Here is a 25,756-nt window from a genome sequence, read left to right on the forward strand (position 1 = left end):
CCTGGCCAAGCCCTACTGTGGCAGCCCCCAGGACAGTGGGTTATGGGGAGGCTGTCTGCCTCCTCCCCATGCCCTCCCTAGAGCAGCTGGCATGATGGCAGCAGCCACACCAGATGGCCTGCCGCATTTGTACCCTCTGAAGAGGTACATCTAACTGCCATTAGAATAGGGATGATGACCATTCTTAACTGCTTCATGCTGAAAGGGGTGTTGTTTGGGGAAAGCAGCAGCCAGATCTCTCTCAGAGGCCTATCTAAGGGTCCCCAGTATTAGGGAGCCATCATCTGAGGCTCCACTTGCATGACCATTTGGAGCTTGACAGCCCATTCCTTTTGTTTCTTCTGAGCTGCAATCAGAAATCTCTGGTTGATTCACTCCCCACAATTGTCAAACACTACAAATAGCTCTAAAGAAAAGCTTCCTTGATTGTGAAAAACAAAACATAAGGATCATCAATGTTCCAAGCGAAAAGTCAAAAAAGATTACTTCAGTTTTTCATTAGTTCAGTTCACCCAGCCAACTCCTGCTCACAATCTTCAAAGTTATCAGAAACATGCACTTGAGGAGTATAATCCATCCTTTGAACAAGATAATGATTGTTGGTGAATGTCAAAATGTCCTAGGGTAGTCACAGTCAAAAACATGATTGGCAAAGAAATTTGTTCACAGTAACCTAACACAACAACCCTAATTATGATTGATAAAACATAGTCAGACATTAGAATTTTAGAAATCCCATATCATTTTGTAACACATATTAACATTACACACTAAAATATAACCTGGAGATCAAACACCACCTGATTTTCACAATCCTATGTAACTAAACATATCAAATTATCCTATTTACATCTCCCGTGGATGCTCCAGGGGCCCTCTGTAGCATCCAAAAGTCAGGGGTTAGAAAAGACAATTTTAACACAGAAATTTGATTTTGGGCTGCCTATCAAATATGTTACAGGCTTAAAACACTTAATTTCAGATTACAGTAAGTCATCCATTTAGCCAAAATGGTGACTCAAATTTTAAAAAAGCAAAAACCTTTCCTCATTAAGAGGGAAAACCTACTTTTTCAAACAATCTTTCTCCTGTCCTTCCCTTCTTTTTCTGGTGGTTTATTCACAAGGCAAATGAAAATTTTTCATTACGTGAACTTCTTGTTCAAGAGGTAGAAAAACAAATTTCACCTTTGCATTAGTCTACTATTAAATGTCAACTCCAATTTTTTTAAATGAAACCTTACAGACGAATCCATCCAATCTTAATCAGTTTGACCATGGGGTGCGATTCTTATAAACCTTTTGTAACCCTTTACAAATTTGTGTTAAAGAGCAGAACAGTGCCTCAAGAAACCTTTGTTATACTTTTATTCCAATGTTCAATTTATGGCAAAACCAAATAATACTCCTTTGAATTTAGTCAACATGTGCAGACACAGATTTTTTTTAAGATGAAACTTTACAAACCTTCCACAACTTGTTTAAGCCTTTAGCTTTATCTTTTCTAAATTTAAACAATGCTTTAACCCTCTAAACTAGGCAAAAAATTTACATTCACATGCCTTCTTGTACTTTTACTAAAGACACATTTTACTCTCCTTACATACCTCGCATGTAAATCTATTTTCAGTAGTTTCAGTTAAATGTTATGATGGTAATTCTTGGCAATTTTAAATTTCGGTGTAAAACTTGGTAAGTTATTTTAATTATGTACTAGGTGAAGATAAGGCCTGATGCTTTCCAGCATTGGCATGGTTAATTCCATATGTCCCCAGGCCCTACCAAACTATAAAGCAGGTAAGTCAAACAGTTTTCAAGAGCCAAAGAAGCAGTTTATGACCTTAAACCATTTAGCAAACTTAATATCTAACCTGCATAATTTGGAACATATGTCTACATTTTAAAGACATTTTATTTCTCACAGATTAAAATCACATGAACTAAAAGGCATTGCAGCTTTATTTTTCTTTTAAAATATTTGATCTAACTGCTTATTTTTATTTAAGCCAATCAGTTAGAGCTCTTTGTTATATAAATATGACACCTATGTATATAGCTACACAGACTAACAGAAGAAGATCCAGTAGTTGTAAGATTTTTCATTTGCCAATCTCCTAATTGTATTACTGACTTTGAGGTGGAGCCCTTTAAGAATGAAGGCTAAAAAAACATGCAGTTTCGAAGGCCTAGTAAGTAATCATAGATGTAAGACAAAAACACATCTTGAGAGTGATCCATCCACCTCTAATTCCTGGGGTTCCATGAGGAAAAAAGATTTTGCCCAGAACAGTGTCAGTGGCCTCTCTCCCATTTTCTCAAGGGGTTCCAGGGCATCAGAAGTCGTCTTGGGGCCTCTGATGTGTGCATTAAGAATGACAAGACAAAAATGGAGAAAAATAATTCAGTCAACTTGGAAGAAAAAAACCTTCCTCCAGAAAAACAAGATCCATGAAGAGAAATGACATAAAGGCCTTTTGAATATACGTATAGCTTGGATATCCACTGACATTTAACTATAGCACTTCTTTTTAAAGAAGTTATTTTAGGCCAGGCACTGTGGCTCATGCAGGTAATCCCAGCACTTTGGGAGGCCAAGATGGGTGGATCACGAGGTCAAGAGATTGAGAACATCTTGGCTAACATGGTGAAACCCTGTCTCTACTAAAAATGCAAAAATCAGCTGGGCATGGTGGCGCATGCCTGTAGTCCCAGCTACTCGGAAGGCTGAGGCAGGAGAATTGTCTGAACCGGTGAGGTGGAAGTTACAGTGAGCTCAGATTGTGCCACTGCACTCTAGCCTGATGATAGAAAAAAAAAAGTTATTTTCAATCTCTTATTACTCAACCTTAGCCTCACCAAAAGGCCAATACTTCTGGCTTTTGAGCTCATGGAGGGGCAGAATACAGTGATTTTTTACCATTGTTACAACCAGTTTGCACACACAGAGAGAAGCCAGAAGTTCAACTGGTAAGAACTTCTACCCTTTTGCTGGCATGTCAGGCTACTGGGTTTCCTTCCCACAAACTATGGAGCCCAGTTGACCCTGGAGTTCTGTGAAGGGGGAACAGACAAAGAAAATTGTCCCTCCTCAAGAGATTGCCAAGTAGTTTAAGGTTTTGGGAAATTAAACTCTTCCCAGTTTGGGGGATGCATCCAAGGACAGTATCCTGTGGTATAGCTTTCTCCAGAGTCTGAAGGTCAAAGGAGTTCCAGTAATTTAGGATGCACTTGTGAGGAGTATAGTACAAGCTAAATGATTGGTTACCCACCTGGAAAGAAGGGAAAAACCCTTGGTTCCTTTCTATTTTCTGTGAATACCCAGAGTGTGTGATGGAGAGGAAAAAAAGGCATCCCATTTTCTTCTTCCAACCTTATATCCCCGAGTCCCAGTGACCTGTGCAATTGCCAACCATGGGTGCAAGTGTGACCTTTACCCATGAAGCAGGGAGGCATAGCCAGCAGGAATATTTGCACTCACCTGAGTGGTATCTAAGCTTCCCACTGTCGGTAACCTTTGAATTCCCTAGACCTTATCTATGCCGTGGATGCAAGTATGACCTCCATCCATGAAGCAGGAAGACCTAATTGGCAGGAATTAGTCATGCTCACCTGCACTGTGCCCCTCAACTCCTGCTGTCATCTGCCTCAGGTCTAGTGTTCCATTCAAGGGCTTCAAACTGAAGCTTGGGACAAGAAGGTGCCTCCAGAGGGTGTATGGAGCCATTAAATTAGTCCCATGTGGCCCTCACCAAATTGCAGCTAGCAACTGGTGAAGGCAGCTCTTCCATTGCCTCCGTATCACTAGCAGGTGAAGCTGTGTGACCAGGTCCTCCTCAAAGAAGTGAGAGAAAGGGAGTTCTAGGTACCTCCGGAAAGTAAAAAAGCTAACTCCTTATATAGAAAAGTTCCCTGTATTCACAGGATTATGTTGACTTCTGACATGGTGGAAGAAGGAGACTTGAGACGTCCCTCATGGTTGTGCCAAGAGAGGAGGGAGGCCTAGATAGGACAGGAAAACTGAAAGCCCAACTTGGGTCCAGGAGGAGGTGCATCCTCCTTCCCTCAACCCCCAGAATCACCTGGGGTTCCTGGATGGCAATGGCAGTCTGAAACACTGGAGCTGGGGAGAGGAGTCCTAGGACCCATCAGTCCTGCTGCACCATTTAAGAGACTAGCCCTGGACCCACAGACCCACATCTCGGGGACAGTCCGCCCTCCAGTGATTCACATTTGCAGCTGTCAACAGGTGCATCTTGGGGATTTCGGCATCCATGAGCCTGCAAGGTGGCTGTTAAAGCCTTTGCCTTTTTCCTGTATCTCCCCTCCTTTTTCTGGACTTCCTGTTAGTTCCCACTGCAAAATGCCAAGGTGACCGCTCCCAGGAGCCCCTGTAAAGTACCATCTGGACCCACAGCCCATTTCCACAGCCCCCTCTTGATGTCAGAAACTGCCTGTATGATAAACTCATCCACTAGGACTGGCAGTCCCTTGACCAAATCAGGAGACAGAGAAAGAGGTGTGCTTCACCAAGGCTCCTTCCAGCCCCTCCAGGAAGGCAGTGTGGACTCCCATTCAATCCCTGGTTCCCAGTGCAATCGAGAGGTCTAGTCCCAGCCCCTTGCAAGCTCTCCAACAATCACATCTGAAAATATTTCCTCGTTCATGGTCCCATTTCATCTTTGGGGTCCCTTTTAGGGTCTTCCAATGGTACTGCTATTGTTCCAATTGGATAAGGCTCCTTTTCCTCCCTGGCCCTATATGAGATATAAAGCTCATCCTCAAAATTATCTGCCACTTACAGGGTGTCCTGCTTTTTAGCAGTGGTGAGAGTTTGACTCAAAAGTAACCTGACATATTTCTAGGAGAGCTCAAATACTTGGGTTACATTCTGGAAAGCCTCTATATACATGTCAGGGCTGTCTGAAAACTTGCCAAGATCCCTTTTAATTTGCCTTAAGTCCTGTAGAGAAAAGAGGACCTGGACCTTAATGGGGCCATATTCACCAGGCATTTGTTGTAGGGGCAGGAGTGAGAGTGGGACCTGCCTAATCTGAGGATTCCTAGGTGGAAGCGAGTTTGCAAGAGAACTTAGATAGAGAGGAATGGAGGGAGTCAATTCACTGGCTGGAGGTGCCTCTGGGGTTTGCTTCCCTATTTCCCTGGAATTTCCCCTTGTGACCTCTCCTGAGATGGTTGCTAAGAGGGTTGAATGAATCCTACAACAGAGGCAAATGTCTGGATTATCCTGAAAGGCAAAGAAGGCCTGCACATATGGGACCTCAGACTACTGGCCCTTGTGTTTACAGAAAAGGCCCAGCTACAGTATGGTATGGAAATTAATGCTTCCTTCCTGAGGCCATGCTTCTTTTGTGTGCCTCAAGGTGCTTGGCACTACTCTGGCAACCAAGGAAATGACAAGAACATTTTTGCCACAAATTCACATACAGGTACCAAGGCACACTTTGCTTCATTTGTGCTGCTCTTAAACTTTCATTTTATACTTTTGGTGACTAAGCCAAATACTCTTTCTACCCAATAATATATCTGGTTTGCAGCAACATCCATAACATTTAACATTGTATGTGAAGAAGAGATATGAAACTTGACAGCTGTGAAAGAAAGAAAGAACAATAGGAAAGACTGGAGATCCTAGTGCCAACAACCTAACAGGCAGTCAGGGTCTAGAGTTAGTCCAGGGGCCTTTGGATAACACCAAGGGGTAGCCTCAGCCAGATACCCTCAGTTGTTCAGGACCTCCTTCCAATCCCACATGGTGGCTAGACCTCCGTGAAGGGAAACTGGGTTGGAACAAAGTCAACATTCCCAACACCTGGGGGTGATGGGGGATTGATCGTTTCTTCCCCAGCAAGCCTGTCCTCCGTGTCTTAAGTCTGGCAGCCACGCTAGTCACTTTTAACTGGCTGAGAGAGGCTTGGTATTTTTCTTTCATTTTGACTATTGTGGAGTTGCAGACTCCAAAAAAAGGACAGAAAGAGGAGATCCACTTATTCTCATCCTTCCACAGATCCTGGACCAGCCCCCAAAATGTTACAGGATCTTTGGGGTGTTGGTTTTTCTGGCCAGAAACCTCTGTGGCTAGTGGTGCCTTTGCCTGAATTCTTGTCCTGCATCCAGGAAGAATGAGGTATGAAGACAAGTGGAGGGTGAGTGAGACAAAGAGAAGCTTTATTGAGTGTGAGAACAGCTCAGAGGGGACCCACAGGTGGCAGCTCCTCTCTGCAGCCAGGATGTGTCCAGCTCTCAGCAGAGGAGGCCCTGAAGTTGGTGGCTCCTCTATGCAGGCCGGCCATCCCATCGAGTGTTCAGCTCTCAGCAGAAAGGAAGCCGTGAAGAGGGTAGCTCCTCCTTGCAGCTGGTCATCCCATCATCTCTCCATTTTCTCCTCTGTTCTGGCTGAGTCTGGGACTTTTATAGGTCTCAGAGGGGAGGAAGTGCATGCTGATTGGTTCATTGCAGCCATGGGTAGGCCCAGAGAAGGCACCACAAGTTCCCACTGGTCTGCGGGATTGACAGCCTAGACCCCAGCCTTCAGGCCCTGGCTGGCCTGAAAGTGGGGTCCTGCCAGGGACCTTCCCACTTCTGCCCAGGATCCCGTTTGCCTCCTGCCACCTTCCTTGGTACCTGGGGTGCTCACACCAAGGGGTGCCTGCAGGCCAGCACTAAGCCACCCTCAGGCCCGCAGCCTCAGCTTCTCCCACTGTGCTTGTCAGCACCCAAAGTTCAGAGAGGGCCAAGGTGGCAGGGCCCAAGTGTGCACACATCCAGCCAGGCTGTGACAGTGCCTGAGCTCAGATCCAACACTGCTCCCAGATTGGAGCCTGCACCTGTAGCCGGGAGAGGCCAGGCAGTGGGAGCAGATACCCCTGAGCCTGTGGGGACAGGGGTTCTTCTCACTCCCGAGGGTGTAGACTACAGACTCCCCGGTCCTGTGCCTGGGAGGGTGGCTGCAGCTTCACCCAGGGAGCTCCCTCCCACCCGCTTGCAAAGGGCAGAGCTCCTGCTGGCTCCATGGAGCATGAAGCCCTGGCAGTGCCTCTGAGATTGGAGCAGGCACTGACAGCGGGGAGAAGCCAGGCAGTGGGAGCAGGCATTTCTGAGCCTGTAGGGGACAGTGGAGCCTCTCAGGCCAAGAGTACACATAGGCCCGGGCCTATAGCCCCGACTTTGGCAGCTGCATCTGTGCAAGGGTGGGGTGTGGGGAGAGCTGCTGCCTCCTCCTGGCTTCCACAGGCTCTGTGGGGCATGCAGTCCCTGTGGTGCCCCCTCTTAGCCTGGGGTGGGGGCTCCAGGTCCTCTCTGGGCCCAAGCCCACACCTGGGGAAGGGTGACATCGCCATGAGCTCCTCCCATTGCCTGGCACTCAGGGACAGACCATGGTGGAGCAGATCATGGGCCCCAGGCCTGCCATCAGGTGTGTCAGGCTCACCAGTCACCCCTACATGGGGCAGATCCTGGGGATGTGGCCCAGGGCAGCCCTGCACAGAGCCTCCTCCTAAGGCCCAGGGACCAAGTATCCTTAGTGGGGTGGGCACAATTGCTGCATTCCTGACTGGTCCAGAAGTGGGCACTTCTCCCACTTCCCACCACAGCCCCTGAAGCACAGCCCCAGCTCCACCTCCCCAGGCTGGCCCCAGCATTCCATGTACAAGCACTGTACCTCCCCAGGCCCAGCTCTGCCTCGAGACCCCTCTCTGACTGACTGTACTACTCCCCAACCAGCTGGAAACCCAGCCCTGCCCCATTGCAGCAGCCCCCAGCACAGTGGGGTCCATCTGCCACCTCCCCATCTCTTCCTGCAGCGGTGAGTGTGATGGCAGCTGCTGCACCAGACAGCCCGCTGCTGCCATCAGTAGTGAATAAGTCTCACAAGATCTGATGGCTTTATAAATGGGAGTTCCCCTGCACAAGCCCTCTTGCCTGCCACCATGTAAGATGTGACTTTGCTCCTCGTTCGCCTTCTTCCAGGATTGTGAGGATTCCCCAGCCATGTGGATCTGTGAGCCAATGAAACTGCTTTCCTTTATAAACTACCTAGTCTTGGGTATGTCTTTATTAGCAGCTTGAAAACAAACTCATACACCTGGGCATGATGCACTCTGGTAGTGGCTGAGCTCTCAAAATTTGCCATGTTGCAGTAGCCTGGGTCCCAGGAATTGGGGTCAACCCAGCATGAATTTCCTCTCTGGAATAATGCAGTAGCAAGGACTCTAGGCAGCTCTTCATACTGGACTCAGGGCATGTGAATGCTGTGGGGCACTCCTGCAGCCAGGATTGCAAATGTCTGTGGTATGAATGGACTGCTGGAGATCTCTTGCTCACCTTTTTCCTACCATGAGTATTCCCTCTTGGCTTTCAACCAAAGCCAAGAACCAGATGGCTGCTTTGCTTCCATTCTATGCCACTGTCCTGAGTCTCCATGCCTCAGAGTGTCTTCGTCACTCCCTTACTGAATTCCAGTGTTCTCCCTTAGACATTCTGTTCAGTGTGTGGTTATCTGTTTCTTCTCTGTGGAAGAGTGAGTGCTGGGTTCCTCTAGTCAGTCATCTTGATGACATCCTCAGTAGTGGTTTTATTTTAATATATCTTTATACTCAGCAGTGAGAGCTCATCTGTCCAGTATTACTCATGATTTGGTTTCTAATCTCTACTCATTACTACTTCTAAAGTGCACTGAACAAGACGATTATGTGTTCCCACAGTGGATGATGTTTATTTTCGCAGTATGTGAGAGGCTTTATAATAATAGTTACACTTGAGCATATTTTTTTACATGCTTTAACTGCCCATATCAGCACCAATGTCAACTTCACCTGGATTGGGAGGGAAACTTAGTAAATATGCATGGGCATTTTATATTCAAAGTTTATTCTTCTTAAAAAATAGAAAAAGAATAAATATAGAAGACAAGAATACCCTCTGAAAATTTGATGTTTCACCTGTAAAAGATTTCCCTAAAATCTTTACCCAGAGTTATTGTGACCAAATGACGATGATAAGATTGAATACTATAGAAAATAACCTATATGTGGTGGTCCATTTTCAATTATAAGTGACTTAATGTAGGTTTAAATAGACTACAAAGGAATAAAGAAGCAGAATGTACTAAGCCACCACCACCTTCTTGCTTTCCCTTTCACCCAGTGGCCAGGCAGCTATCAGTCAGGGCTCACTTAACCACCCCCTCCCACCCCACCAAAGAATTTAGTTTAGGCAAGCTTGCAGCATCGGTAGTGGTACTCTTTCTTATCAGCTAAGTGCAGCCACTAGGGCCACAGGTCAAATGTTTGAAAAGTCCTGAGACAGTCACAATGCATTATGGGCTGCAATAAAATGCAGCAGAAAGACCCTAAAAAACACACTTGAAGCCTTAACACAACTACCAACAGGCAGTGTCCAGGAAGATTGTAACCCCCATGGTACTCAGCCAATGAGGAACTGGGGGAGGGACTTGCACACTAGGGAATAAATTGCTTGTTAAAACCGTTCAGGGTGTGCCTGCATGCCAAACATCTGATCTCGCGAAACCGCCATTAAAGTCTCGCTTCTGCTGTTCTCCCTGTCCCTGAGTCCATTCCTTGAGTTTGGACGGGTAAGGGTGTTTCTTGCAGATGCCATTGTGATTTTTTTCCTGTGGGCTTGCTGTAACATAAACTAGTGTGGTTTCAGTGGTTGGATTTCACCTATTTTGATAGATTTTTTTTCTTAATTGATTTAATTACTACATTTAGAAAACAACTTGGTTTACTCTTATGCTGCAAAATGTAGTTTAATCTTACTTTTAGTGGCATATTTTCTACAGAGTCAATTATATCTTATCTTAACAAAAGCCAGATCTCAGTATCCTCTTTTCATTTTAAATACCCTACTTTGAATTTTTTCTTATGGGGTCTGTTAAGACTAACCCAGACGGTGTGTGTGGAGATGAGAAAGAGGACTATTTATGGTTTGTTTTATTTTGTTCATAGACCAACTGAACTCTATTGCACTATTTTCTCTCTGGAATTAATAGTCCTCTTTCAGCATCTAAATATTATCCACTTCCACCTCCAGAAGTACTTAAACCAATCAGCCATCTCCTCTTCCATATGCACATTCAGTACGGGTTCTTTCCTTTCGTTTACAATATGTGCAGCTCTCACCAACCAAAGTAGCTTCTGTCTTGTGGCTACCTTTTCAGGTTATTTTGCATACACATTTTTCCACCCTCAAATCCTTGGAAAATGACCTTACTCTTATATGTTTCAGTACTTCACCACCTATCCTCTAATTAACTCAGCATAAACCAGCTTCTATACCTGTCGCTCAACTGAAACCACACCATGGGATATTCACCATGGCAGAGCCTCCAGAGATGAGCTACTCATCCTCGTCTCTCTGTAATGGTTGTCATGTTTGATCACCTTTTCTCCTTCTTGGATGCCACCTCAGCTGAACTCTCCTGAGCCTTCCCCTAGCATGGGGCTGCTGTTCTGTAGACAGACAGTTGTCTCTAAGCCATTTTTTATGATAGTTTACCTCTCCTCTACTGACTTAAATGCTCCCAGATTATACATAATTTGAGGCTATTTTTTAACTGACTTTTTGTCTATCTCTGCAACACTATCATACTTTGTTACTATAATTTTATAACAAATCTTAGATATCTGTTTTACAAAAAAGTTTCCTCCTTGTTTTCATTTTTTTTCAAAATTTTCTTAACTATTTTTGGACATTTATTACGTTTAAAAATTTTTAATATATTTAATTCAGTATATATGAAATACTATTTCTTCAATATAAAATGTAACACACAACATCTTAATTCAGACTCTCCACATTTCAAAGGCTTAGTAGCAACATGTGGTTAATGGCTACCATATTAAACAATGCATTGCACCTTTACTCTTGCAAATAATTTTTTGAAATTTTTGTCAAGTTCTATGAAAAAAAAAGTTGGAATTTTGTTTCTTGAACTCCTGGTCTCAAGCGATCCTCCTGCCTCAGTCTCCCAAAGTGCTCATATTACAGGTATGAGCCATTGCACCCAGCCTGGGGTTTTGTCTCTAATTGCATTGAGTTCCTCTTTAAAAAAAAAATTTAAGACGATTCACATCGTTACAATGTTGATTCTGCCTATCCTTGAGTGTGGCACATCTATTTATTTATCTCTTCATTTTCATCTGTCAAAATATTTTATAATATTCTACATGCATGTCTTGTGTCTTTTTGAGATGTATTACTAGATTCCATATGGATTTTCTTAGTATTATGTCTTGATTATTTTTCCTGGTACATTTTTAAATTTATTATTGCTAGTGTTTATGAATATTCTTTATCTTTGCACGTGTTCTTTGTCCAACAATCTTGTTGAAATGTCTTGTTAGTTCTAATACTATGTCCGGTCTCTTGGAGGTTTGAAATAGTCAATTACATTGCCTGTTACAAGGGGAATTTTGCCTCTTTGTTTCCCCCAGTCTTTATACTCTGTAGTTATTTTTTTCTCTATTTACTGGCTAGAAAGCCCAGTACATTTGACTAACATGGACAATAATGTGTATCCTTATGTTGTTACTATCTTTATGGAATGTTTTAAAAATCCACCACTAAGTATGGTGCTGAAGGTAAGGATAGAGCCCCTTTAACAATTTTAGGAATTTCTCTCCTGTTCCTAGTTTTCTATCAGATGACAAATTTGAAAGTATGGGTCGAACACTTGGCACCTAATATGGACTCAGTAATGTTTCTTTAATGAATAAATGAGAGGAAACTCAATGTGTGCTTGCCTGTCATTTTTCCGTGTACTTATACAGTTTTAATATTTATTCTTATAATATATACCAATAATTCTTAAACATTTTATTCTCAAGACCTCTTTAACACTCTTAAAAGTTATTGACGGTCTTAATAAGCTTTGGTTTTATGGCTTATATCTATTAATATCTACTATATTAAAATATAAATTGATAAGTACTTTTTAATTTTTTTTTTTACTTTTTTTAAGAGGTGGGGATCTTGCTATATTGCTCAGGCTGGTCTCAAACTTCTGGCCTCAAATAATTCTCCTGCCTTAGCCTCTGTATTCATCTATTCTCTCATTGCTATAAAGAAATACCTGAGACTAGGTAATTTCTAAAGAAAAGAAGTTTGATTGGCTCACAGTTCTGCAGACTATGCATGAAGCATGGCAGCATTTTTTTCTGGGGAGACCTCAGGGAGCTTTTACTTATGGCAGAGGACAAAGTGGGAGCAGGTATCTTAAATGGCAGTAGCAGGACCAAGAGAGAGAGTGGGGGACGTGCCCCACACTTTTAAGCAACCAGATCTCGTGAGAACTTCCTCACTATACAGTACCAAGTGGGGACGGTGCTAAACCACTCATGAGAACTCTGCCCTCATGATCCAGTCACCTCCCACCAGGCCCCACCTCCAACACTGGGGATTACACTTTGACATGAGATTTGATGGGGACACAGATCCAAACCATATCGGCCTCCCAAAGTGCTAGGACTACAGGCATGAGCTGCCAAATCTGGCCTGATAAATGTTTTGAATGCACATATTGTTATCTCTAAATATTCTGGCATTTCAGCAGTCACTACCGTCTTGATAACTCCACTATATACTCATAAGAAATGGAGAAAGAAAAGACAATTCAATTCTTAGTCTTGTAACCATGGGAACAACTTAAGCCAATTAACCATTGCATAAGTTGTTACAGATAGCATAGAGCCAAAACTGCAAGTCATGTATCCCAGGCATGTGCAATGAAAAAGATTTAACCTAACTGTTTACACCACTAGCCTGGCAGGCCAGCTGCATTGGCATCACCTGGGACTACTTAAAAATGCCATAAAAGCTTTATCCACCCCAAGATCAGGGAGACAGATCTGAGTGTTGCCTTCTGTCTCCTTGCCAGTCAACTCACAGTAAAACTTTATCTTTTCTCAAAAGCCAGAGCCATAGTATTTATATCAGTCTGTTTTTGCATCACTATAAAGAAACACCCGAGGCTGAGTAATTATAAAGAAAAGAGGTCTAATTGGCTCATGGTTCTGCATTCCATACAAGCATGGCACCAACATCTTCTCTGCTTGTGGTGAGGGCAAGAAGTTTACAATCATGGTGGAAGGTGAAACAGGAGCAGGCTTGTCACATGGTGAAGGCAGGAGCAAGAGAGAGAGGGGAGGGATGTCCCAGATTTTTAAACAACCAGATCTCCATGAACTGACTGAGCAAGAACTCACGCATCACCAAAGGGACAGGGCTAACCATTCATGAGGGATCCACCCCTACTGTTGAATCCCTCCCACCAGGCCCCACCTTCAAAGTTGGCAAGCACATTTCAACATGAGATTTGGAATTGACAAACATCCAAACTATATTAGCATTAGTTCTATGGACTTTGGGCATCAAACCTGTTGCTTGGTAACAATGAAAGTAATTTTGACCTCATAGACCTCCCAAAAAGATATCAGGAGCCCCCACGTTCCCTGGACCGTATGCTGAGGACTGCTTCTATATTCATGCTATTTTTAAAATTTCATACACATCACAATCACTTCCCACTCTGAAATACACTGTGGAAGCATGACTGTAAATGGATGCATAATACTCCACCCACAGGTAAGTCATACATCCTCCAGCCTTCCTCCTGTACTTGCATGTAGGTTGACCTCCCCCATTTGTCTGCAATGAATATCTTCATGCTGTGCACACATCTCTTATCTGTTCCTTAGAATACATTCCTGGGAGTAGAGTTACTAGATTATTGAGTCCTTAAGCATTTTTTCCTGCTCTGACCAAGTCTTTTGAAGTGATTCTAGAAAGGAAATGGACACAAAGATGACACTATCAGTTGAGCAACAAGAACAACTTATTTAGATAATTCTCATCAATATTTTATTTATCAGTTCCATTTTTCCAGTAAATTATTTGCCTAATACATGAAATATCACGAATATAAATATAATTAGTTTTGTCTAATAGCAGTAAGTCTTAAATACAATGTTATAGTAGTTTCTTTTTTTTTTTAAATTTAGGTTCAGTGAGTACATGTGCAGGTTTGTTACATGGGTAGATTGTGGGTCACTGATGCTTGGTGTACAAATGATCCCATCACTAGGATAGTGAGCATAGTACCTATAGATAGCCTTCCAACCTATGCCCTCTCCTCACCCTCCCTCCATCAAGCAGTCCCCAGTATCTATTGTTCCGTTCTTTGTGTCTATGTGTATTCAATGTTTAGCTCCCACTTATATGTGGGATCTGGTTTTCTCTTCCTGAATTAGTTTGCTTAGGATAATGGCCTCCAGCTAAATGCATGTTGCTGCAAAGGACATGATTTCACTCTTTTTTAATGGCTGCATAGTATTCTATGGTGTATATGTAGCACATTTTCTTTATCCAGTCTACCACTGATGGGCATCTTGGTTGATTCCATGTCTTTGTTATTATGAATAGTGCTGCAATGAATACATGCATGCATATGTCTTTTTGGTAGAATGATTTATTTTCTTTTGTGTCCACACCCAATAGTGGGATTGCTGGGTGGAATGATAGTTCTAAGTTCTTGAGAAATCTCCACACTGCTTTCCACAGTGGCTGTACTAATTTACATTCTCATCAGCAGGGTATAAATGTTCCCTTTTCTGTGTAGCCATGCCAGCATCTGTTATCTTTTGACTTTTAAGTAATAGCCATTCTTACTGGTGTGAGATGATACCTCATGGTGGTTTTGATTTGCATTTCTCTAATGATTAGTGATGATAAACTTTTTATATATATTTGTTGGCCACTTGTATGTCCTCTTTTGAGAACTGTCTGTTCATGTCCTTTGCCTATTTTTTAATAGGGTTTTTGGGTTTTGCTTGCTGATTTGTTCAAGTTCCTTGTAGATTCCAGATATTAAGACTTTGTTGGATTTTCTTCCAGTTTGTAGGCTATTTACTCTGTTGATAGTTGCTTTTACTGTGCAGAAGCACTTTAGTTTAATTATGTCCCACTTGTCAATTTCTGCTTTTGTTTCAATTGCTTTTGGGGACTTACACATTCTTTGCCAAGGCTAGCATTCAAAATTGTGTTTGCTTTATAAGCGATCTCATTAACTTTAATAAATACTCTATCAGGTGGGTCTAATGAGCTCTCATTTACAGATGAGTGATCACAGGCAGTAAGAGGTGCAATGTTCCAGCCTCTCCAGGAGGTAGTATTGAGCAGGGAGCTAAGCCTAGGTCTTTTAGGTTAACATTTATTTAGTGCTCACTATGAAGCAATGAATGTTCTAAGCTATAAAAACAGCGATTTTGGGGGGAGGGGGGTTAAAACTTCACTTTTTATTCTGTTACAAGAATCAAAAGAAAAAAAAGCATAAAAGAGTACAAATCTATGTTAATGAGTATCCAATATATAAAGATATAATTTGTGACACCAATAAGATAAGTGGGAGCAGGGAGGAGTTGTAAAGAGGTAGAATTTCTGTATGTGATTAAAGTTATCAGCTTAAAATATGTTTATTTGATTTTAAATTCTGAGGTACATGTTCAGGATACGCAGATTTATTATATAGGTAAACATATGTCATGGTGGTTTGCTGCACCTATCAACCCATCACCTAAGTATGAAGCCCAGCATGCATTAGCTATTTTTCCCGATGCTCTCTCTCCCCCTCTGTCTTCCCACCTCCCACCAGGCCCCAGTGTGTGTTGTTGCCCTCCCCGTGTCCATGTGTTCTCATTGTTCCTCTCCCACTTATAAGTGAGAACATGTGGTGTTTGGTTTTCTTTTCCTGTGTTAGTTTGCTGAAGATAATGGCTTCCAGCTCCATCCATGTCCCTGCAAAGTACATGATCTCATTATTTTTTATGGATGCATAGTATTCCATGGTGTATATGTATCACATTTTCTTTGTCCAGTCTATAATGGGCCTTTGGGTTGATTTTACATCTTTGCTATTGTGAGTAGTGCTGCAGTGAACATATGTGTGCATGTATCTTCATAAGACAATAAGTTATATTTCTTTGGGTGTATACTCAGTAATGGTATTGCTGGGTCAAATGATATTTCTGGTTCTAGGTCTTTGAGTAATTGCCACACTGTCTTCTACAGTGGTTGAACTAATTCACATTCCCATCAACGTGTGAAAGCGTTCCTATTTGTCTGCAGCCTCACTAGCATCTGTTGTTTCTTGACTTTTTATAACAGCCACTCTGACTGGCGTGAGATGGTATTTCATTGGCTTTGATTTGCATCTCTCTAATGATCTATGATGTTGAGCTTTTTTCCTATGTTTGTTGGCCACATAAATGTCTTCTTTTGAGAAGTGTCTGTTCATGTCCTTTGCCTGCTTTTTAATGGGATTGTATTTTCTTGTAAATTTAAAACAGAAATTTTTACAGGTGACAAAACAAAGAACCTGGAACGTTTGTTACCTGTCCAAAGGTAAATTGTGGACCCAGGGTCAAATTCCAGAGGTCCTGTACTTTGCAGTTCTCTGTCTTAGAAGTGTTGCTGTTGCCCATGAAGTAGTGCAAATTAGGAAAAGAAGACACTTTGGGCTACACAATTAAAAAGGTTTTTTCCTCTGACGTAGGGAACAGGCTTGCCGAGCAGAGAGCAGGCTGGACTTTAGACCTCAAGGCCCCATCCTCCCGCATCCTGTAGGAAACCATCTGTGGCAACCCAGGAGCTCCCCCTTTCTCCGTCTCTGTCCCTCTCTTTCACTCCCCACCCCCGCATCCTTCCCTCTCTTCTCCCACTCTCTCCTTTATTGGCCTAGACTCCTTTTCCTATGAGTCTTACATGTTCCAACGAGGCTGTCTGGGCGGTCTGGCTTTCAGGAGGCGATTTATTGTTGTGCTACTATCCCTATGAAATTTTGCTTCGCTGGGGCTCAAGGAGATTAAAGACCCCCAAGGCCCACTCAGCACCACCCTGCTGCGGTCCTCTCCCTCGTTGGTGAAGTGTTCGTGCCCACTTTGGGGGCCCATCTGCACCTGTCGCCCTCCCTGCCTTCCGGGCTGCTGCTGCTCGGAGCGTTCAACCACAACGCTGCAAGCACAGCCTGTTACGGGGTTGTCTTCGCAACGCGATAACGTGAACATTTCACATGTCTGAGAGATATCTTTAGTATTTTGTCCAAATTTTTGAAATAATGGAATTTGGAAAATATTTTATCTTAGACTCTTAGCATTCCTAGGCTGATCCGCTGCCTGGTGAACTCCTGGTTTCCCCGTTGCCTCGGTTACAGTAAAAATAGCAATGATTCTGGGCACTTGGCTGGGCTTCTTCCAAATCCACTGAGCCGCGCCTGGGCCCCCAGCCTGCCCCCCTGCGAGTCCTAGCTCGGTCCTCGGGCCTGGCCACGCCCGCTGCCGGCCAGCGACCGAGTCGGACCCAATCCAAGTCCCTGCGTTCTTGCCACCCAACATGTAGGCTGATCCCGGCGTGCGCTGCGTGTTCTTTCCTCTTACGTTCTATTCCTTTCTGTTAATAAGAATATGAGCTCAGGTAGAGAAAATTAAACAGTCAAGTTTCCAAACACGATGAGGTCACTTTAAGAATTCAAAGGATGTGAGGCACCTGCCCGGGGGAGGTGAGGGGACGTCCCCTCTGCTCCCCCTCCCCGGAAATGCCTGCGTCCAGCAGTGACCTCGGGGATCTGGGGCTGAGCGAGTGGGGGTTCAGAGCCTGCTCGCCCCAGCGTCCTCCAGGGGGTTGGCAGCGCCGCCAGAAGGTGAGGGGGGGCGGGGACGGCACCGGGCAGGAGGTGAGGGCAAGGACCCCGGACGCGAGGTGAGGGCGGGCGCTGGCACCCGGAGAGCGGCGAGGGAGGCGGGCCCGGGCGAGAGTGAGGAGGCGGGGACGGGCGGGGACGAGCGGGGATGCGGGGACGCGGCCAGGGCGGGGGCACTGGGCGGGGGCGGGGGCGGTGCCAGTCGGTGTGGGCGATGAGGTCGGGAGGGGCGGGAACTGGGGAGATTCGCCAATCGGTGCAGACTCCGGTTCTCCCCAGCCCCGGGCCTGGGCAGCTGGGGCGCCGTTCCCCACCCGGCGCGGACTTCGGAACCGGCGCGGGGACTGACTGGCTCTGCCACTCGCGCGCGTCTCCGCCGGACCCGGAACCCCCGTCGGTCCATTCCCCGCGAGGATGCGCGCCCTGGCGGCCCTGAACGCGCCCCCGAACGAGCGGCTCCTTCCCCGGGACCCCGCGGCTCCCCGGGACCCCGACGCCGCGCGGCCGGCGCGCAGGAGCGCAGTGGAGAGGCTGGCGGCCGACCGCGCCAAGTACGTGCGGGGTCGGCCGGGGACTGGCCGGGGCGTCGCTTCCGAGGGCAGCGGCCCGGGGGCGATCAAGTGCCCGGGGAACGACCCTGGGCCCCCGGCCCGCGCCCCCGCCCCGGTGGCGCGCAGGGCTATTGCGCGGAAGCCGTTGAGACCGGACTCGCTGATCATCTACCGGCAGAAATGCGAGTTCGTGCGAGGACCGGGCGCCGACGGCCCCAGGGCGAGCCTGGTGAAGAAGCTCTTCCAGGGGCCGGGTAAGGACAAGGCGCCGGTGCCCCGGACGGGAGACGAGGGCAAGGCCGGGAACCCGGAGACCGTCCCGACCACTCCCGGCCCCGCAGCGGACCCCGCACCCCCCGAGACCCCAGCCCCGGCCACGCGGTCCGCTGCGCCCTCCCGTGCCCCGGCCGCGCCCCCTGGCCCAGAGCCGCGGGTGCTGAGGCGTCGGGGGCTGCAGCGCTCACAGTCGGACCTCAGCTCCCGCTACTCCGCTGCCTTGGCCGAGTCTGACACGTTCTTCCAGTACTGCGGCCTGGACCCCGAGGTGGTGGAGGCCCTAGGGAGGGAGAACTTCACCGCGGGGTCGGACTGTGTGACCCTCAAGGTGCGCAGCGTGAGCGTCGCCACCTCCGGCAGCGGCTTCTCCCGGCACAGCGGCGGCGACGACGACGGGCTGCAGGAGGAGGAGCTGATGGAGCAGGTGCCCAGCACCACTTCGGTCATCGAGAGGAACGCCCGCATCATCAAGTGGCTGTACACCTGTAAGAAGGCCAAGGAGACCCCCAGCCAGGAGCAGAGCCGGACCCGAGGTGTGTGCCCAGAAGGCTGGGGGCGGGGCTGGCCGTGTGCGGGGCTGTGAATCTTGCTGAGTGTGACCGAGCTGGGCGATGGCCAATTACAGCTGCTGCTTAGAATTGAGTGCGATTTTGAGCTACAGTGTGAAACAGACCCAAGAGACAGACGCAGACTTGTGAGTTGAGCCCCCGCTGCTGAAGAGCAGAAGGTACCAATCCAGGTACCTGCCGGTCTAGTCCCTTAGGAGTCTGCTGCATCCGGCTGCCTGGAAAGGCAATTCTGCAAACTAACATGTCCCATTTGGCTTATTATTGTGAAAACAGGAGAAATCCAAAATGCTGCCAGAAAGCAGTTTTACACCCCTAGTATTCTTTCCTGAGCTGAAAACAGCTTGAGAGCCCTAGTTCCTGAGTTCATTGACCTGTGCTGTGGGCGGTCCTGATGTTTGATTGGAGCTGACCAGTCCACCTGCAGCCCTAGGTAGTCGCTGCTGTGTTACTGGAACAGAAAGGAAGGCTCCCTGCACTTTCCTGGAGGCCTGTGCTGAAGTGGTGAGAACTTCTCCACAGGATCTTGTCAGCACTTTGGCATTCACTTAGCAACAAAGATCTTTATTTGGCGAAATTTTATTTAAATTGTTTTGAGAGCTTCAGTTTTTTAAGCTGGGGAAATTGGACTAGATTTTAACTAGAGTCTATAGTTTATTTGCCTCTGATGACACTAAAGGAAGTAACCTCCCTTTGGACAACCAGTAGTGCAGCATTGACCTCGAGCTCTTTTTGCTTTTCGCTGGGGAACTAAGGAGTGCTGGTCCTCACTGTTACCTGCTCTTCCCTATGGGCGTCTTGGAAAGTAGTGAAGAGAAAGTACCTTTTCAGGGCTCTCTTTGAGAACCAAGAATTTAAACATTGTGACATCTTTTTTTTTTCCTCTTACCCTTCAATGACAACTTGCTATAAGTAAATTTTAAAAATCATGAGATGAAATTATTTTCTGCCATTGTGATAAACTAAGTGAAGATGCATGGCAGCCTGTAGAGTTTTGGGGAGGCTGCCCAAGAGATGTTTGCACAGGGCTCACCTATGTTTGACAGCTAAAAATATCTCCAACAACTTCTCTGGCTATGACTTTAGTATAGACATGAAAGTTAATGAGAAGAAGATAATTCATTCTTTTTCTTGAACTCTGAAGGCTCAGGACTTAAGTTCTTCCTATAATTTATAGAAGATTTGTGTTTTCCACTAGCCTAAGTCCCCAACAAATATATATAGGCAAAGTTCTAAAAAGCAAACAAACATTAATTTGTAGTTTTCACAAATTGTCTTTTGGATCTGAGATGAATGAATGCTGGCAAGGGTATTTCCATCATGGCACCATGTGTAGGGCAGGAGCTTTGGAGAGTGGCCATGGTCCGTGGAGAGACACTGTCTGGTGGATAGAGCACTAAACCAGAATTAAGGGCTTTCTTATGTTAGCAAGTGATTCCTGCACTATAGAACAGGCGTCCTTTGTCCATAAAAAGAAGGGAGATAGGCAGATGGTTTTCAACCTCTACATTTTCTAGTCTGTGTGGTAATAATCTGTGTTGCATGACTGAAACCCAGAAATGGAAAACAAACAAAAAAAAGTTGTCTATTGAAGTACATGAGAAGTAAATTTACGAATAAGCTCCCTCCAGGTAGACAGAGCATGTGCAGGCAGCAGGTAGACTTGGTGGTGTAAATAGTGGGGAGGTAATAATATGGCATACAAATGAAACCGAAATAAAACCTGACAACATGAAAATAAAAGCAGCCTGCTCTGATCCCTCCAGACCCAGGCTGCTTCCCATCTCGAATTAGCCAATGTCAAAATAGTGACCTGAATGAGAATTTAGTTGACTTCATAGACTAAATCCTAAAGACCTTTTAGGCTTGGACCTATGAAAAATATAAGAAGTTTAGTTAGCCTGTGAGAACTTTCACTGTTATGACAAAGAGAAATAGTTGAAGGAAGAGGGAAAGTGAGAGCAGATTTGGGAAGGCACTAAGGATGGAGGCAGGAAAAAGGCTCATGGGCTTCTTCCTCCCCTCATGTCTCCCTCCATCTGAATCCCATTTGTTCCAGACTGGAGACAATGGCAACTGTCTTCTGAGAAGTTTCACATTATTTCTCAGAGCAGGGGGACAGTCCCACAGAAGCTACCCCAGTTTTTATATGGAATTGGCAGTCACTAGCACTATAAAGATTTTCTTTACTAATGTACTTCCCTAGACCCAAAACAGCATTGTATCTTTGAAACTGCAATGCAGAGACTTACTGCCCAGCTACCAGGGGTGGGGGGTATGAGGAGAACAGAGTTGCCTGGGCTTTCTCCAGATCACTGGAACAGTATCTGCTTATGACCTCAGCCCCTTCACAGTTCCCCACCTCCCAGCACTGGTGTTTCCAGTGGAGGAGACCAGCAGGGAAAGCCAGGACAGAGTGTGAACACCTGGTCAGTGGGGCGGTCCTCTGACTTCCTGCAGAAGTCCCTTGTTCTGAGACCAGTTCTGCAACTTCTGGAAGATGTGGAAGCAGGAATTTAAGCTGTACTTTTTCTGCTGAAGTTTATAAGGATTCATTTTAGGATTTCTTGAAAGATTCAGAAAACTTGAGATGAACAAAGGTAGGTTTTCTAAGTGAAATAGAAAAAATATATATTTAATTTGGAGGTTTTTGTCCTCTTGGTAGATAGAGATTAATAAATTATAATAAAAGTGTCTCAATTATAATAGAACTAAATAAGTTTATAAGTTTGTTGCCCCATGGGGTAAAGATAATTGTGTTTCAAAACTGAGACTATCAGAACTGGGCAATGACTCGTATAATCCGCACACAAGTCCTCTGGGGAACCCATGAGTAATAGTTGGTTGTACATGGGTAATTTTGGTATTCTGTTTCCCAGAGCTTAGTTTATGAAAATATCTCTTTTATCTGCTGTGATGTAGTCATCTTCCTGTCTTTCAATTCATCAAACTAGGGACTTGCCAAAATTTAGATCTTTCTGGTTTTCTGTTTTGCATAGAATATATAAGTTGCTGCTTTTAATACTGGCATAAATAACTTGTCCTTTGGGAAATTAGGGATAAAACATTGCTTAATTTCAAGGCAAAAATGTTCGGACAATTCCACAGCAATCTTCACATTTATCCTTGATGCAAAGAAAAAAGAAGTACCTGTAGAAGCCCACCGAAAGCTCCTGGAACAGAGTTGTGTCTCATATTTGCAAAGATGCAGAAATAAACCCGGGACATCCCAGCTTTCTTTTCCTTTCTTCTTTGACTATTCTGGGAAGCTATGCAACTAGGAGCACATTTTAGGTAAACAAGTGGCTTGAGTAGCCATAAGGCCACTCTTCCCTGTCGTGTGACCCACACCTGGGCCTTTAAGAGATATTGGTGTTTGAAAAGGGAGGAATCTGTTTGCCCTCAGATATTTAGTTCAACTGCCTTCATTGCTTCCTATTTTGTTGTCCAACTCTGTAGTAGTTAGCACTGGCCTTATCAACATTTAAAGAAGTTTTCTTTACTGCCCCATGAGCAGTTGGAGTCAAAGATAAATTTTTAAAGCCCAGAAAAAGGCCTGCAGGGAGATGGAATTTGTTCTGCCAGAGAAATGAGATGATAGCTGTATTTAATAAAGTTACTGACCTCTTGTCAAAATTTAAAACGCAAAAGATGTTTCAAAATGCAGAGAATGTCAAAAAACAAAAACTACAGGGACCAGACCAGTATAATATTTAGTTTTCATTATACTAACTTTTGTCTAGACTGGAGTTGATTCACTATTTTTTCTTTAACTCCTCAGGAAGCAAACTTTCCCGATGATGAAGACTTCTTGAAGGATTTCATGGGTGACTTGGGATCCCAGGACCATTTGGCCAGTGTGCCTAGGTGACCACATAATTGCTGTTTTACCAGGAATACAGCATCCCATTGACAAAGCTTAAGTGCTCTGAGAAGGTTTAAAATACTACAGAGAATATGGGAACACAGACCTTGAAATTTAGCTGAGTTGTAACAGCTGAAGCTCTAAGAGGTGTTTTCCTTGTTTGAGGTGAAACTAGTGTTGCTTCCAGAGGGCAGCTGGGAACCGTAAAGCTGTTTGGAAATCTTTTTGACTGACTTGCTGACAGAGAGGTACTGTGATGCATTTTAACAATATCTAAGTTGATTTTTTTTTAAATCAAGGAAAATAAAAACCAAGCATGAATGCTATGGTATGTGCCCCTTTTGACCATCCTGGGCTGATTAGCATCATTTAAATCAAAGTAATCATAAAAAGGCATATTCTACTTCAATTCTGTGGTCAAAAAAGAGTGAACACACACTCAGACATGCTGACCCCAATTGCCAGAGCATTACTGCACTATAAATTACGGTTAATTCCCAAACTATACTACTGTTTATCTTATTTAACAAGTCAGAAAGCACTTTTAAAATAACTTGAGGGCTACAAGGTCATTCTATTAATGTCATTCTCCATTTGGGTTGTAGGCATGTGGAAGTATCCATTAAAAGATAAGTTAGAGTTTAAATACTGATAAACAAAACCTTTTATTGCAACTGGACAGTTTCTGGAGAGTTGGCGGAAGAATCTTGGAGTTTTCTTTGCTCAGATGAATACAACATTTCACTTTTGCAGCACTATTTAGAATGTACTCCATAGTTCTCTTGTTCCCAACTTCCAAAAAGAACAGAAAACTTTGGTTTACGCAGAACACAGGCATCTGAGGCAGGACCTCTTCCCTGCCCTTTGATCTGACTCACACCTCCACATATGACGTAATCAACCCATATTTGACACCAATTCACTCTTTTCTGCAAAAGGCATATTTTGAAACAAGGGACAGCCTGAGGGTGGCTGTAATGAGAATGTTCATGGGGGTTACTGGGTCCCTAATTCTGAACTTGCTTATGACACCCAGAGTAAATAGATTCAGATTCAGAACCTTCTGAGAAATAACCCAAAGAAAATTTGTTACCCAGCAAATTCTTTGAAAGCTTACTATCAAAATATATCTTTTCAAGAAGAAAATCATTAGAGAGAAGAATGTGGAGGGGAGAGAAATTGGTTTCTCATTGATATGATATTTTGTTAACCATTTCATTTTGAATTATTCAAGTCTTGGTTAATATTGTATTCTATTTTCGTCACTATTTTACCGTGAGAGTAGGTCATTGGGTTACTTAGATATTTATTTTTACACAGTTATTAGTCTTCAGATAGTTTTACTTTACTTCACATGGTTTTAGTTTTTGTCGGTATAATTTTAAATCATGTTTTTTTGGTCATCTCTTTGTGTAATTGGATTTTCATTGACTGCAAGTGGAGTGTTTGCCGCTCAATTCTGTACTCAGTACTATGGTGACTTGTTTTCGAATAAGTCTCAGATACACATTTAGGGAGACTTTGCTGGCTGAATATAGACTCTGTCAGGACAGCAGGTCCCCTGATCTAAGAATTTTCCCCAATGGTTGCTCTAAAAATGCTGCTATTATGCTATTCACTGTATTGCACTTAGTTAAAAAAAAGATAATGTCAAAGATAAGAGCAGTTTTTTAAAGGATCTTTTCATATACCCAATTCCCTTATTTTCAGATGTCCCATCAATTTTAGATATGAAAGCTTTAAGTAGAAGTGTGTATGCCTTTCTACTGTCAGAACAGGGTGGATGCAGCCTGGGACACATTTATTTAATATAAAAATCGTGCAGACTCATCATTCATATCATAGGTGAAAAATATGAAAACAAAATGGTTTCCATAAAGCCACCAAGATCTTTTAGAAATGTTTGCACCTTTGGTGGTGGCACAGGAAAAGAGAAGAATTCAGTTGGAGTGAATTCTAGAAGTAGATATCAGAAACGGGGCATGAGGAACAGGGGAACTGGGTGGCATCAGACTCCTAAAGAAGTGAGTTAATTTTCCTTCCCTTCTATTCAGATTCATGCCACGGCTCCATATCTTGAGTATGTGTAAGAGGTGAGTTCTTTCTTCAGCCAGGGGCGGTGGCTCATGCCTTTAATCCCAATGCTTTAGGAGGCCAAGGTGGGAGGATCACTTGTGCCCTGGGGTTCAAGGCTGCAGTGAACCATGATTGCACCACTGCACTCCAGCCTGAGTGACAAAGCAAGACCCTGTCTCTAAAAATACATATAAAAAGTAAAACTAAAGAACTTCTTGCCTAAACCTGAATTACCCCAATTTGCTGAGTGACTTTGAGAAAAATCAGACTGTTTAGTTCAGTCTGGATGAAAAGCTTGCAATTGCTTCCCACAAGAATGGGCAATAGTGACAGCTGCAAGGTACTTTTATTTGTTCATGAAAGAATGACAATTTTTTAAAATGTAATTAAACATAATGGAATGTTTTAAACTACTGGGCACTGAAACTGGAACAAAAAGGAGGCTTTATTGAACATTGCCCTTTTTCAGTTGGTTCAAAGTTCAGCACTGTGGTTATCATTGGTGATGCCAGAAAACATTAGTAGACTTAGACAATTGCTATGGCAGTTTCTAAACAGAGCTTTTTCTATACACTATTTGCAACTGGAGTGCAATATTGTATATTCTGTATTAAAGAAATAAAGTATTTTTATCATTTATTAATACTGATTTATGAGTTTGAATAATGGGGCAAAAATTTGAAATGAGAGTC

General features: G+C 44.2%; 1 protein-coding gene across 2 annotated transcripts; it reads left to right on the forward strand.

Moving 5' to 3' along the window:
• The first annotated feature begins 17,628 nt into the window (after nt 1-17,628).
• FAM110C (family with sequence similarity 110 member C) lies at nt 17,629-25,707 on the forward strand. Of its 2 annotated transcripts, XR_008500734.1 has the most exons (4): nt 17,629-17,730; nt 18,010-19,090; nt 21,467-21,723; nt 22,905-25,674. XR_008500734.1 is itself a non-coding variant. In XM_054476332.1 (2 exons), the coding sequence occupies exons 1-2, from the start codon at nt 18,145-18,147 to the stop codon at nt 22,922-22,924; spliced, it is 966 nt and encodes a 321-aa protein (XP_054332307.1). In that variant the 5' UTR covers nt 17,956-18,144; the 3' UTR covers nt 22,925-25,707. The 2 variants fall into 2 exon arrangements, 1 of the variants encoding a protein (XP_054332307.1); XM_054476332.1 differs by lacking the exons at nt 17,629-17,730; nt 21,467-21,723 and having other exon boundaries at nt 17,956-19,090; nt 22,905-25,707.
• Nucleotides 25,708-25,756: the final 49 nt, after the last annotated feature.

This window comes from Pongo pygmaeus, chromosome 12, assembly GCF_028885625.2.
Source record: "Pongo pygmaeus isolate AG05252 chromosome 12, NHGRI_mPonPyg2-v2.0_pri, whole genome shotgun sequence".
Lineage (NCBI taxonomy): Eukaryota > Metazoa > Chordata > Mammalia > Primates > Hominidae > Pongo > Pongo pygmaeus.

Excerpts from the sequence above, each read along its gene's own strand:
- FAM110C (XM_054476332.1), top strand. The coding sequence starts at position 18,145 with ATGCGCGCCCTGGCGGCCCTGAACGCGCCCCCGAACGAGCGGCTCCTT. Across the intron at positions 19,091-22,904 it reads GGAGCAGAGCCGGACCCGAG|GAAGCAAACTTTCCCGATGA; the intron begins GTGTGTGCCCAG and ends TTAACTCCTCAG.